Source organism: Ananas comosus, linkage group 22, assembly GCF_001540865.1.
Source record: "Ananas comosus cultivar F153 linkage group 22, ASM154086v1, whole genome shotgun sequence".
NCBI lineage: Eukaryota > Viridiplantae > Streptophyta > Magnoliopsida > Poales > Bromeliaceae > Ananas > Ananas comosus.
The window spans coordinates 6772314-6787838 of record NC_033642.1 but is presented as its reverse complement, the minus strand read 5'-3'; the positions used below and the strand labels follow the sequence as shown (position 1 = coordinate 6787838).

Sequence of the window (15525 nt, the reverse complement as noted above, 5' to 3'; positions counted from 1 at the left end):
TCCAAATGAACGCTTAGTCTTGTTTCGCGTGCAATCTACCTACAATGCGTGCTATCACCAACAACATTTCAAGCAATTCTTAATGGCTAATAGTGCAATTTACCGAAGCATAAATCATAAACAAAGCATAAATCATAAATTATTTTGGTCAATTCTTGGAAACAATACCTGTCACGCCCCGAACTACCGCTACCCATTTGGGTCCGGTTTGGGCACGTCGGACAGACGCCGGATGGACAGCACCTTTCCTGTCTGCCCCAGGCTAAAGCGACGAGATCATATACAACAAATCTTCAGAAAATCATCTTGAATACATACACGATCATACAACAATAGCAAGAGCACAACCAGTACTGAACATTACAAGAGCAAGTGTCACGAGTAATAAACATACAAGTGAAACAAAAGAGAGAGAAAGATACTAAGCTATTACATCCATTCAACGTAGAACATTTGATTAACTTTACATCCATCCAAAACATAAACTTTGAGTTTACAATCTTCCAAAATACCTCACAACCTATACATCATCTACTCTCAAAGCATAAAAGGTGACTCTAATGCAGAAATAGGAAAGTAGACTAATGCAACTAGGGCGCTAAGCCCTTACCGCGATCATCTGCTGGTCCGCTCTCGTGTGTACCTGTACCCCAAAATTACACGGGGTGAGAACTATATAAATATAGTTTCCAGTGGGTTCGGCCGCCGACTCCGCCGATCTTCCCACTAGGTCTAAGCTGGCACAGATAGATAGATAAAAAGGTAGATAGAAATAAACTGCTACTATATCTACTATGCCATCAAATTCAAAGAATGCATGGAACATCATCTAGCAATAACCAATTATCATGCTAGTATGCTTCAACAGTGTAATGAATACAACTACAACATAGTTATGCAGTCTACTATGTCTAATCATGGTATGAATGTAATCCACTTATGCTATTCATGTTACTACCCAATCGACTAGGCCAACTTGCCTAAGATCTCAAATCCAGTAGGTGAAGAGCTACCCCGCTCTTTTCTCGCCTAACTCATATCTCAAAGGTCCTAGGCAAAGAGCTACCCCGCTCCTGGCCCGACTCACATCTCGAAGGTCCGACTCAATCTCGAAGGTCCTAGGCAAAGAGCTACCCCGCTCCTCGCCCGACTCAATCTCGCTCTACTAGGTGCAAGGCTGTCCCGCTCAAATCTCATAGGTAAAGGAATAGTATGTTCACTCACGGTATGAAGGCAAATCCACCAGGCTAACTACCAAGCGACTATACACAATAACAATGTAACTCATCAGATTACCCAATCTCTCGGCGAACTCGAGGCTCTCTCACAATCTCACGCGTGTAAGTCTCATAGAGGAGGAGTCCTACTGCTCAACTACCCCCGAGACCGCATACGGACAGATACTTTAGTCCAAGGGCAAATATCTTAGCCCTCATCGGATGACAACTCCGGAGTGCACTACCTGTGTGGAGTTACCACACCAGGCGCAGACAAGCTATGTGAGTTCGATCCAAATCCTCATAAACTGGGAACATCCTATCAACTAAGGATAGTATCATCAACTAGGAACACCCTATCATCTAGGGTTAACAATATCACACTTTAGGTTCTCTACCCAAATCGCAACTGGGGAATTCACCTATCCCTATGTTCGATGCCGTAGTGTCAACTAAACTCAATTCTCATGTGCCACTCGTCATGGGTTAACATTAACTAGATGCCACTCGTCATATTTTAATGTTCTCGATACACTACTTGCACATATTCACTAGGTGATCACTCAACTAGAGTTTAATCCACATGAATCATGCCATTATAGGGTTTCACAACACTATGTCCCAATCTCATGCATACTAGGTACAAGTATTAAACAATCAACACTACACTATCACTAGCATGCCATGACATATAACAATTGCCATCTAGCACCCTATAATGCAATATCCTAATATGCAACTTGATCAACGTTAACTAGAGTTTCTAGTACAATAACCAATCCAATACTAAGTTCAAGTTATATGTGTTTCTATCACACTAAGTCCAATGCCACTAGTAAACTATGTCTTTAGATACAATACTAGGTTCCTCTTTCATTTAACACCACTAATGTCATCTCCTAATCCTTATGTCCATTACATCAAGTATCTATATCATAAAACTATATTAATTATAGACATCATACAAGGAGAAGGAATGCATGTATCATCACCCTATAATGCATAACAATATACAATATGCTATATGCAAATCGATAAAGCACTAAGACATAGGAAGAAGCTCGGTTGCTTCGAGATGAACACCCCCCACCTTTTATCGCGTTCCGATTGCTCGTCGTCACTCGCAATCGGCCTCCCGCGGCGCACGCCGCTCGGCTCGACCCAATTCACGCGCGACCACCGAACGATCTCCGATCTGCGATCCAGAAATTATAGGTCTTCGGTTTCGACACTCGGAATCCGATCCCACAATTTATGGACGCCGCCTCGGCCCTCCAAGCGGAAACGAATGCCGGAAGGTTCGTTTCTTCAATATCTTCACGTAGACTCGACGAATGCTCAAACCAAGTGTACAAACGCGTTCGGAGACCTAGCAATTAGGTTTACAGAGGGTTAATAGAGATCAAACCCAACTATTTACAAAAACCCCATTTTTGAAGCCCTAGATGCCATTGATGCTAAATACTCCAAATCAATTCAAGATTTAGGTACTAGTTATCTTATTAGCATCCTAGAATTCCAAAAATACCATTTCTAGAGATCAAAACCCATGATCTACCAAGAAATCCATTTCAAGCCCTAGGTTTACAACTAGGCAAGAATCCACCATTTGAGCTTTGGATTCAAGCATAATCCATCTAATTAGCACTTAGGAAAGCTACTAAATCCATTCTTAGAGTTTAAAACCGAATCTACAGAAATATGCTATTAAAGCTCTTAAAGCTTACCTTCAAAGCTTGCTCTCCAATGGCCAAAAGAGGAAGAAGAAGAAGTAGAACTCCTTCTTCAAGCCTTCTCCTCCACCTTCTCCTTCCTTGCTCCACTTCTTAGAGAGAGAAAGAGAGAGTTTTAGAGAGAGAGAGGGCTACGGTTGAGGGGAAATGAGAAAGGAAGAGAGCCATCTCCTCTCTTTGTCTCCAACTCATGTAACAAGTGCAATAAGCCCCCACAACTCTTAGCCTCTCAAACAGTCCAAAATGGGCATTTTCGCGTTCGGGGACCGGTCCCTCACTGCCAGGGACCGGTCCCAGAGGGACCTCCAGCCCAGACTTAGTCAAATTTCAGCTTCATCCGTTTTCGCTCCGTTTTCACTCGTTTGACCTCCGATTCATTTCAAATCGAACCGAGACTCTTCAAACATATTTTCGAGCGTATTTTCATCATCTTTTCATCTACGCTAATGCCGATTTTAGCTCACGGCCCAATATAGCCTTTCGGATTTCGTTTCCACTCCTACGCGCGCCGAAACGCCTGAAGGCTTCCGAACTTCACCAAACTTTGCCGGGACGATTCAAATGGCTTTCCAATCAAATGCACACCGTAACTTCATAATTTTAGAAGTCCAGTACCTTACAATACCATTTCTTTATCTATAATTATATCCCTCTAATAATTAGTATACACGATTTTTAAGCTTAACTTGTGAAATTACAAACAGAGTATCAAATCTCTGACCTTGAAAAAAAAACCTACGACCGCTCAATAATTGCTTTTGGTCTCAATAATTGCTTGTGGTCGTAGTATTTCATGCACTTTCTCTCTTCACCAAAGTTTGTCCCCTACATATTCTTATGCCATTTCCTCTGATGTAAAATGCAAACCCAATTAACTTTCCTCCTGAGTTTATTTTCTGCGGTAGTGGGGACAGAGAAATATTCCTTCTAAAATTTATTCTCCAAATTGTAGTGCACATCCTCAGGAACTATTGAAAAAAAAAAAAAAAAAAAAAAAAAAACTTTGACAATTTCTCACTTTAATGCCCTGTTGTTTAAAGTTTATCAATTTAGTACCCTTTGATTTCATTTTCCTTTAGTTAAATTATATACAAAAAACTTCAGATACCCCACATAGATTCATGGAATATTCACTTTAATATTTTTTAGTTTTAACTTTGTCAATGATTTAACGAAAAAAAAATCTGACGACAAGAAAAAAAAATGAAACCACGTGATACTAAAATGAGAAAGTGCGCAACCACAGGGTGGTATTTGAAGTTTACCCAAAAAAAGGGGTAATTGAACTACCCTATTTTCAGTTTTTCACAACAATAGTAGTTCACAGGGTAAGTTTGGTAACACTTTTTTTCCCTTAAATCCTTTTGTGGCAAAAATAATTTGGGAACTACTATTCTAACCATCGTTGTAAATTGTGGATCTCGAGATTTTTTAAGAAGTATAAATCAAATTTCTAATTTTCAATCATATAAATAATTTTTGTATTACTGGATAAATTATTATTGAATATTTTACTGCGACATGCCGCTTCGCATTTTCGTAAACAGAAGAATTATCCTGCATGGGGCCAATATGGATAAGTGTGAGAGATGGTCACACTATTTATAAGCATCATATCATATGATTGCATCTATCTTTGTCAATGAACCAAGTGAATTACCATGAATTTGTGACTAAGATATCATTATTTTTGTTTATGTTGACCCTTGGAAATATTTGGCACAGTTTCATCTGAACAAGATAACAAAGGGTAATTATGACAATTATATAATTGTACCTGGAAAATTTATCCATGCTAATGTGATATTTCATTAATGAAAAATGATACAGCATAAAAATATTTAAGAGAGAGAGATTCGGATACGATACGTGAATTTTTATACCACTAAAAGTATATTCGTTTAGAGAGAAAAATAGCATGTTATCTGTTTTATTTATTTTTTAAAAGTATAAATTTAGTTAAAACTGTAGAGCAAACAAATTTCGAACTTAAGATTTCGGATACCAATCGTCAAATTCTTTGCTAATTGTGCTGGAAACGGTTGGTTTCTGTGGAAAAAAGGTAAAATCAAATTCATTAGATATGGTTAAGTTTCATTAGTAAATAATACTTGGAATCATAAGTTTATTGGCCAACACAAAAAATCACTCTTTAGTAACATCACGAATTACCAAACATAAGCAAGATAATTAGGTAGAGGTAACTCTTTGTAGTTTGAATCAAGATGGAGTACCTTTAGAAACAAAAGATACTTTTACTGTTATCTTATTTTTGATGGTATAACACTCGAATCAATGGTATACATTGTGGCACATTCAAACTTTTACATTTCTAACTTTGGCAAGTTGAATTGACTTGCTGCTGTCGAAGGGGCCCCATGCTATAAAAGCCGTCCCTCCGCTGGTCGAGTTGGTGAATATACATAACTTAGGGGCAAGTTTAAATTGGACTACACTTGGACTACACTTTTCATTTTTTTCGATTTTAGTTATTTTAATTAATTAAATTAGAGATTATATATATTTTTTGGAGAGAGATAGGTAGGCGGTAGCACGCTACCCGCTTCGTTTATTTTATTTAGAAATAAATTTAGCTGAAAATATGAATCAACTAGGATTCGAACTCGGGTCTCAGGTACCAACCATTAAGTCTTTTGCCACTTGCTCTAGGGACGGTTGGTACCACATATGCTTTTTTAATGTTGTTAATATCAATACTATATGGCCAATTTGCATAAAAAATTCACTAGTTTTGGGCTTTTACAAAAGTCGGTCACCTTTTTCGCTTTTGCAGATTCGGTCCTATTTTTCAGCAAATTGACCAAAATACCCTTATATCTTTTTCTCTCTCCTATTTTTTTCTCTCTCGTTCTTTTTTTCTTTCTCTCCGACCCTCCTCCACCGCCTCCGACGACGACGCCTATCTCACCCTCTCTCGCCCTTCTCACCCTTTCCCTCTCTCTCCTCCTTCGTCTCCTCCGCCGCCTCCAACGACGACGTCTCTCCGCCGACATTGGCGCCGCGGAGGTCGCTGCGGTGCCGCAGCCTTGGAGCGGAGGGTCTTTAGTGGCGTCGTCGCCGGCGCCGTGGCCGTTGGTGGAGAGGCGTAACAAAAAAAAATTATAGAAGAGAAAAAAGAAAAAAATAAAGATAAAAAATTATATAAGAAGAAATAAGATGATGAAATTGTATTCTTAAAATAAGATTACACCGTTTTAAAATAAATTTGTACTGTTTTAATAAAAATTGCACTAGTTGATATATAAATTTTGCACCATTTCTTTTTTACCCGTGATTTTTTTTTCTGTAAATTACTTTTCATGTAAATTTTTATGTTCTATTTTTTAGTGTTTTATGATTATCTATTTTATAATTATTATTTTTTATTTCTATTTATACGTTCGTTGTAACAGTTTCTAAGTACTTTTTGGTTGGTGGTGGGACTTCTTATAAAATGAACCCAATAATTTATGTTGATGTCCAAACAGGTTTGTTTGTGTTTGGCTTGTACTCTAGTCATCTTACAGTCACTAAAATATAAAAGCTCCTAAAATATAAATAAATAAATAAATAAATAAAAAAGAAAAAAATGCTAAGAAAATTGATAAGAAATAAGAAATAAAGCCCTACAAAGCCCTCACTCCTCTTCCTCTTTGAGACAACTGAGCCCTTACTCTTCTATTATATCTCCAGGAAAAAATATTCCAAGGCCTTGCTTTATGAAATAAAAAAAAAGGTAAAGAAAAGTAATTATTATAAAATTCCCCTCTTTTTAAATTACCCACTTATTGTTTTATTTTATTTTATTTTTTTCCCCATTAATGGTGGTGTTTAAGCAAGGAATCAGAGATATTCCCAGCACTAGTACTTCATCCTCCTCTTTGGCTCAATGATCATCCTTTCCATCCAAATATTGAGCCAAAAAAATGTGTTGGGGATTGTTCAAAATTTGATTTTGATTCCAAATTTGCCCTAAATTTGGGTCTTTCCATTTAAACATTGACAAGTTTGAAATCAAAATCAAATTTTTCCTGAATTCGTGTCTTTGATTATCCTATCCTACCAAACCCCTCGGTCGCTTTCACCCTCAGGTTTTCTTTTTTCTCATTATTTTCTTGCTTGTTTACCCAATCTTTGCTTCTCCAATTATTTTATTATTTTTTTCATGGCCTAATTCTTCTTCATTTCAATCATTTCTAACCTCTATTTTGAGACAAGTTTTTGTTACCAGGATCAAAGGTTGTGTGTAGGAGGAGGGGGAGGCAAAAGAAGTGCCTTTTACTTTTTTCATTATTTGTAATGGACTTTTAATCTATTCCTTTCTATTTTGAGTTTCTTTAGTAGGGTTTTTTTTTTTTTTTGGTTTGATCTTAAGGGTTTGTGGTTTTGTGATTTGGGGGTTTTTGCTTTGATCTTTTATTTGTAATATGGTGGGTTTCTTTATTAATTTTGTGTGTGTGTGTGTGTGTTTTTTTTTTTTTTTTTTNTGTGTGTCTGTTTTTTTTTTTTTGTTTTTGCTAATTAGGGCAAGTAAGGATTAGGAATTTTCGGCGAGTTGATGGCTGAAGTCGTCGGGCCTCGTATTTACAGCTGCTACAACTGCAGAAACCATGTCTGTCTTCACGACGATATCATATCCAAAGCATTTCAGGTGAAGCACTTTGTAGAGCTTTCCCAATTTTGGGTACTAATATTGTAGTTGTTCTGTTTTCAGTTTAAGTTTATCTGCAATTTTTATTTCTCGAGTAATATCAAGAGGAAACTGGAAGCTGAATTTATCAATCCTGTCGATGAAACTTTATTTTTGTAAAAATTCCGTTGTATATATGAACTTGGGTTTGTACTTTGTATGGCCTTGTTTGGCCTTGCTGGAGTATCAGCAAAACTGTTGTTTGAGTAGAGCTATTCGAGGAAGCACTAATAGCCCTGTCATCTAAAATCTCTTATGTTTTTCCCAAGTAGAGTAGATTTGAAAGCTACTAGAGAAGCTATCCTGTAGCCGGGCCAAACAAGAACAAAAGGCGAACCTATTCTGATGAAGTAGATTCAATTGGTTGTTAGCAAAGGACATCTTGGGTGCATCGTAGTGCTTGCTCCTTGTCTTGATGAATAACACTCTCTCAATAATAGCACCTTTTTTTTTTTTTTTTTGATTTGGCGTAGGGGAGACATGGTCGTGCCTTTCTATTTTCACATGCGATGAACATAGTTGTCGGCCCAAAGGAAGATAGGCAGCTCATGACGGGACTGCACACCGTCGCCGATATATATTGCGGCGATTGCCGCGAGGTGTTGGGATGGAAGTATGAAAGGGCTTACGAGGAGACCCAGAAGTACAAGGAAGGGAAGTTCATATTTGAGAAGTCGAAGATCACGAAGGAGAACTGGTAGCCAAGACAAGTGTTGAAAATTCAATTCAGATGAATATGACTTGGTGTGATGAAAACTTCTGTGTGTTCTGAATCCATCTGTTGTGTTCTGAATCCATCTGTTCCTGTAGATAGCAGCTTAACTGTAAGTTCTGGTCTCGACCTGTTGCACGTTCTTGCTTTCGTGTTATTTGTAAAGGTGTACTGGTGACTGATGATTTCTTTGTGAATAAGATACATCTTGTGGATATTGTTCAATTGTCTATAATTGGGTATGCGTAAATAGTACTGCTTGATTCTATGATCGTGATATTTGGAGCAAATATCCAAACTTTATGTTTTTTTTGCAAGCTTGTGTTTAGCTGTGTAGGCAGGAACTACCAGAAAATTCAACCCTTGATTATGAGAACAAAGAGTTGGTTCTTTCTCGCAGCTTGTGTTTTTATGAACCCATAGGCAAATTCGGAAACAGATAATCCTGTACCAGAGACTCAAAAGATAACATTTTTGTAGGATTACAGTTTTGACCCTCAAAATTAGCTTCTTTGTTCCTTGAGTCATTGACTTTTATGATTCTTTTTCCTCTTGGTTTTTCTTCCACCCAAAAGAAAAAGCTCAACTAGAATCTTCCTTTATTTGTAACAATTAGTTTGTTGGATTTGGGGCCTCTTGAGAATATCTATTGCCTCAGCTTTTTGCAACTTTGAATTTTTTATTATTTGCAGTGCGTACTATTGTCTCCTGTTCTTCTTCTTTCTCCTCTTTTCTTCTTTAAATAAAAGTTTTGACTGATTGCCTGTTTCTTAAAAAAGTGATACCGGCTACGCCTAATTTGTACTACCGGTGACATCTCCCTTGGAGTGAAATTTAGAAATGACTATTTTCTTACAAAGATTGAAATTTTGTACACATGACGCATTCTTAGCATACGCATGTTACATTCTTTGTATTTTAGTTAGCTTTGTTAATTTTTTTTAACTCTGTCAAAATTTTGTAATGGTATTTCTATTCTGTGAAAGTTTATGTTTCTTCTGAACATTTTATGGTGTTGCACTTCGATTCCTCTAATTCATCTGGCGTGTTTTTTGTTCTTATGATTTTGTTAAAACTACGTACTTCAACATGCTAGTATATTGTCCTTTAAATGACTTGGAGTGCATTTTGACGACTCTTTGATCTTTGATACTGTATTCTTTGGCCAAGATCTTTAATAAATATCTTGTGTATATATAAATAGAATTAATTGTTATATTGCATAACCAAACATAGCTCTCTGCATCATAAGCTTGTTTCTTAAAATCCTCCCAACAAATTCAACTAGCTTTAAATTGGAGCGTCTTCTGTTTTTGGCCCTGAAAGATCTTTCGAGGTTCCTGCCACAACAAAAAGTTCAGACTCTTTTCAGAAGCTTCTGTAGTTAGTAGGTTCAATTTTTAGATGGTTGACTTCACTTCAATATCAAAATGCATAGCAAGATTTCCCAAAAAGGAAAAAGAAAATCTTACTCTTCAACCTACGAGTATAAAATAATGAATTCAGTGCTTTTGAGGTCCATAATGGTAGAGCATTTTCTTTCGAATAGCTCAAGAATTGAAAGAACCTTTTTGAATTTTGTCTACATCTACTTCTGTGTAGAGTATATAATCCGACACTTCAGAGGCAAAGTAAGTAAATGAGTTAAAATATTGCTTCACCCTTGGTATCTCTGCTATATACTTTCTGAAATTTTGACTTGATGATCTCCCCTCCCCTTACCTTTTAACTACTATCTGCTTTTAGACTGTTGCCGCCATGATAGTGTAAAGATTATTCAAATATGTGTTATGCAGGTAATAGCTAGAATTATATTGGTTTGTATAGCTGCTTCTGGTCTTGAGACTCATTGAGAGTCATTATAAAGGTATATATTCTTCATTGTTGTCTGTCTAACATGAGCTGTCAGCAGTGGCCAGTGACGTCGAGCTTCGATTAGCTTCTTAAGAGACATTGCTGGCGAGTGCCAATTGGGCATTCAACATTTTTCTCATTTTTCATCGTTGAAACTGGCCATTTATGTTGAACTGATTTGAGTTGATGAAATCATGATAACCATTTAAACTACGAGGCCAACAATGGAATTATGAATATTTAAAATTCTGACGTATTCTGGTTGGACGCAAACTTCTTTATCTTAACTAGGTGCATGAGGTTGAAACATATAAGGGAGGACCTTCTTATTAGTTGTCCTACTGTTCTAAGTCGTGTTCTTAGGTGCTGTTTGTGTAGCCAATTGCCAAAAAAAGAACACCTGTATCTGCTGGCTGCAGTATTAAGATTAAGACTGATTCTCAATGATCTTAAACTTGCTTCCTACCTATGAACAAGTAAGAGCGGATAAAATGAGACGAGTATCTGATGGGGAGAGTCAAAATTAAAGGGAGTAGAAACACTACATAACTCAATTATTTCGTTTGATGTGCGAATTTAGTTAAAATTTCAATAACAAATGGCATGAGAAGTATGGAACTGTAATATGAATGTGCTTCATGAATCTTTAGCTATAGTTGAGTTCTTTGTTATGGTTCTTCAGTAAAATTGCTGGTCTTCAGTTTTGGCATTTTTCGAGTTGATGTCTTGTTATCCCTTCTCAGTTTATTTATATCAAGGAGACACCTAAACAATTTGATCTTCAAAGATTTACCAACTGTTGGATATAATTATTTCTGCTCTTCTGTGCAAGAACATAAGAGTGATCTAATGTAGGGTGATTGCGGAAGTGCCAAAGAAAAAGAGCAGGACAAAATTTGGGTTTACGATCTTTTTACAAGTAAAAGAAGACTTGGATAACACTTCAAATTGGTAGAATGTTGTTAGATAGAGCTGAATGGTGAAGCATAATATATGTTGGAGACAAATAAGACTTCTAGTTTCTGTTATTATTTCTGCTTTTATTGTTGAGGGAATAATGCAAAGTTCTTAAATCCCAAGTTTATTTCGGTTGCGATGCTAGAGACAGACTCTCCGACCTCTGATTAATGGATGGTTTGATTGTTGTTGTGAAGTGTTTTGTGAATTTTCAGCAGTGTTAATTCTTGTAAGTTCATTTTGAAGTTTGATTTGGTTTTGCTGCTATGTTATGATTTTTCCAGTATGATCACTGTAGTTTGTCTCAAATGTTTAGGACTAAAAGATTTCTCAAATGTTTAGGACTAAAAGATTTGTTGCTTGTTATTTGTTTTGTTTTTTTATCACCAATTTTGGTATTTGAGGGTGAAAGAGTAAAAACTCTACCAAGAATTCATTTCAATGCATTGCTAGAATAACTGCCATCTTTCTATTTACAAAGTTTTGTTTTGAAATGTAGTCCTGTAAGGCATACATTTTGACCTTTCACCATCATTCAATTAATAATCAATTTCTTAGAACTTTGATTATTGCACAGGATCTCTTGCCTTACTATTCCATTGAGCAGTAACTTTTATTTTCTCATGATATGTTCAAATTGCACATGGTTGGGCTGTTTAAGGCCTATTTCGGCGAATGAGAATTGGATTGTGTAGAAAAAGACGACCAAGTAATTTTTGGGGATGAGGGGATTTTAGAAACTTAGAGGTGGAGAGGGTTGTGAGTAGTGCTGTCAACGAACCAGACGAGAGCGAGCTGGGAATGGCTTGTATTCGTTTATTTATTAAACGAGCCAAATACGAATTGACTTGTTAAAATATCGAGTTGAAAAATTCAGCTCGTGCTCGGCTTATTTATTAACAAGCCGAACACGAGCTGGCTCATCAATAGCAAGGTAGATTGTCAGCCTACTATTGGGTGAATAGTTGAAAAAAAAATTAGAAAATTGGAATCTTAATTATTTAAGTTGGCTTAAATTCTAAGTAGTATATATATATATATATATATATATATATATATATATATATATATATATATATATATATATATAGAGGTCCGGCTACTATACTATTATGAGTACGACTCGCCCTCGTACTCATAATTGTTGTTTCTGATGATAGAGCTTCCGAATTGACGATCTCACCTGTTAAACGTTATTTAAGCATTTAAAACTTTTAGAAATCAATTTTATAATTTTTCGACATCATTCTATCTTACAGATCAAGAGGTCACAAATTTGACAATTTTTAACCGGCGATATGAGACTTACTTGCTAAGTTTAACGTGTAAAAAAAGAATTCGAAATTTGTTGAATTTTGATAGAAAAATTCTATTCATACTATAGATAGATCAATAACTCACGATCTTGAATTGAAGGAATCGAATCAGTCCTCTTTTAGGACGGTATCGATTTGACCAGTTCATTTTATACGCCACTTGATAGGATCTATTATATTTCGAAAATACGAAATTTATTTTCTGAAGGTATCAAATACGTCTGAGATCATATTTAATGAGTGAAATCGTCGATTCGGAAGCTCCATCATGGAAACAACTTATATGACGTACGATGGGTTCCAATACTCAGAATTAGTATAATAGCCATCGGCCTATATACTATCATATAAGCTATATCAGTATATTATATATAGTATATAGGTGAGGCGCTATCATGCTATCGAAGCAGACGCCTTCCGTGCCTTCCACCGTCGTGTTTCGCTGTGGCGACTTTCGAATCGTCGATCGGTTCCGGTTAAACTAGATCTAGGAGTATTTTGGAGCTAACCTAGAAATCAAGTTTTATGATTTGTTCGATAGTCATTTGCCTATAATGGAATGGCTCACAAATCAACAAATTTCAATGGCCGTAGTGAGCCGTTTGCAAGTTTAACGGTGTAGAAATATCCAAATCACATAAAATTTTGATAGAAAATTCTTCATACTATATAAAATAAGATCAATATTTTTGATTTAAAATTTTAATGTCATATTATCACATTTTGTAAGATTTTTATTTTCAGCCGTTGATTTTGAGCCCCTTCGTTCACTAGGCAAATGATATCGTAAAATCATAAAATTTATTTTCTAGGTACTTCAAATACTCTAGATCAAGTTTAATGGAGCCGATCGACGATTTGAAAGTCGCAACATCGAAAACGAGGTGGAAGCACAGAAGGCTCCGTGCTTCCGATAGCATAGTAGCCTCACTCTATATATATATAGAGAGAGAGAGAGAGAGAGAGAGAGAGAGAGAGAGAGAGAGAGAGAGAGAGCGGGGGGGTAGGGCTCCTATACTCTTATAAATATAGAGCCTTTCGTACTCATAAGTTATTTTTTATGATAGAACTTTCAAATCGACGATCCACACCATTAAATATGATCTAGAGTATTTGAAACTTCTAAAAAATAAATTTCGTAATTTTTCGAAATCATAATAAAGTCCATCAAGCAAGCATAAAATAAACGGTCAAAATTGAACGACGTCCTAAAAATGGATGATCGAATCCTTCAATTTAAGATCGGAGTTATTAATCTTTTTCTAAATAGTGAATGGAATTTTCTATCAAAAATTAAATCAATTTCGATTTTTTTACACAGTTAAACTAGCAAGTATCTCATACCAATCATTAAAAATTGTCAATTTTGAAATCTTTTGATCGTAAAATAAATGATGTCAAAAAATTATGAAATTTAATTTCTAAAAGTTTTAAATGCTCTAGATATTGCTCAATGATATGGATCGTGGATTCGGAAGCTCTATCATCGAAAATAATTTATAAGTACGAAGGTGATCGTATTCATAAGAGTATAATAGCCGAACTCTCTCTCTCTCTCTCTCTCTCTCTCTTTACACACACACACACACACACACACACACACGAGCTATATTGAGCCGAACACGAGCGAAGTGACTCCAGCTCTTGTTCGGTTTGTTTAAGATTTCAAGTTGAAAAATTTAACTCATGTTCGGCTCGATCGATTTCGAGAAATATCGAGCCGAACACTAGCAAACTGACACCAACTCTTGTTCAGCTCGTTAAGATTTCAAGCTACAAAATTTAACTCGTGTTTGGTTCGACCGATTTCGAGCTCATTTCGAGTCGAACGTGAACAAGGAGCTGGATTGCCCACCCTAGTTGTGAGAGGAATCTAGTTAAGTAAAATAATCCCACAACAAGGATGAGATTATTGAATAACCACCTCCAAGATTGTAAGCTCTTCATCTTGAAGAGAAATGGGCTTTTGATAGTTTTATTTTGTTTTCTCTCTTGGGTTTCAAATGGGTTTTTAGCACCTTAAAGGGTCCGTATGATATGGATCGGATAGAATGAAATAAGAAAATCATACTGGAATTCGGTCGGATAAAATACTTCTGCTAGGATAGGACTACCATTTTCCACAAATTCGAATTATTGATCTCATAAAAGAGGTTTGGGAATATTTAAGAGCAAATGGTTATTTAGATGGGAAACAATATGATCTTAAAAAGCCATTTTAATGTCACTCAATTGCTGAAGGGATATATACTTTAAGATGAAAACTAAGCATTTTCTAGGGAATATATGTAGATCAGCATTGCAGCATCCACTGCATTAAACAATTGAAGCATTAGTGGTTGTGAATGATGATCAACTGGTGAACAGTAAATTAATCTCTATTGTTTGGTGGGTTTGGTGCAACATGAAATGCAGAATCAGCAAAGGTAGGTTAACCCCCAATCCAATTATTAAGGGAGACCCACCAAAGATGAGAGACAAAAGAGGGTGTGGGAACACACAATAATAGGCTTTTTCTGCAGTACACAAGCCAACTAACACTGTCCTCTTGCTTTTCCACACCACACATAGAATTTGGATTATTGTCTAGTGGGATCTTATGCAGGAGCAGGTGTTTGGTTGCTTTCTTTTTGTACAGAGGGATTCCTGGGTTTGTGGCAGTGGTTTAATGAGAGCAGCAAAGTATGCCTGGACCTGAGTAGAAATTTTTTTTTTTTTTTTTTTGAGAGACAGATAGGTAGCACGCTACCCGCTTCGTTTATTTCATTTAAAAATAAACTTAGCTGGAAATGTGAATCAACTAGGATTCGAACTTGGGTCTCGGGTACCAACCACCAATCCCTTTACCACTTGCACTAGGGACGGTCGGTGACCTGAGTAGAATTTGATAGAAACAGTCTGTATACTTGTTTGGCCCCCATTAGAGCTTTGCAGGAGTGCTGTTGAAGGAGAATTGTTCAAAAAAGTATTCAAAGTTGAATTTGAAAAAAAAAAAAAAAAAGGTCTTCTCACTAGCTTTCTATTGATGTATAAGCAGAATCGCAAA

General features: G+C 36.3%; 1 protein-coding gene and 1 long non-coding RNA gene across 2 annotated transcripts; one reads left to right on the top strand and one right to left on the bottom strand.

Moving 5' to 3' along the window:
* Positions 606-3124, bottom strand: LOC109727413. The gene is made up of 3 exons (XR_002220766.1): positions 2945-3124; positions 2308-2586; positions 606-643 (listed from the first exon to the last, which is right to left on the bottom strand). It is a non-coding gene; the product is annotated as an uncharacterized LOC109727413 (long non-coding RNA).
* On the top strand, positions 6530-8584 carry LOC109727700 (protein yippee-like At4g27745). Its single transcript, XM_020257885.1, has 3 exons — positions 6530-6686; positions 7476-7601; positions 8114-8584. Exons 2-3 carry the CDS (start codon positions 7509-7511, stop codon positions 8339-8341), a joined length of 321 nt encoding a protein of 106 aa, XP_020113474.1. The 5' UTR covers positions 6530-6686; positions 7476-7508; the 3' UTR covers positions 8342-8584.

Excerpts from the sequence above, each read along its gene's own strand:
- LOC109727700 (XM_020257885.1), top strand. The coding sequence starts at position 7,509 with ATGGCTGAAGTCGTCGGGCCTCGTATTTACAGCTGCTACAACTGCAGA. Across the intron at positions 7,602-8,113 it reads TCATATCCAAAGCATTTCAG|GGGAGACATGGTCGTGCCTT; the intron begins GTGAAGCACTTT and ends GATTTGGCGTAG.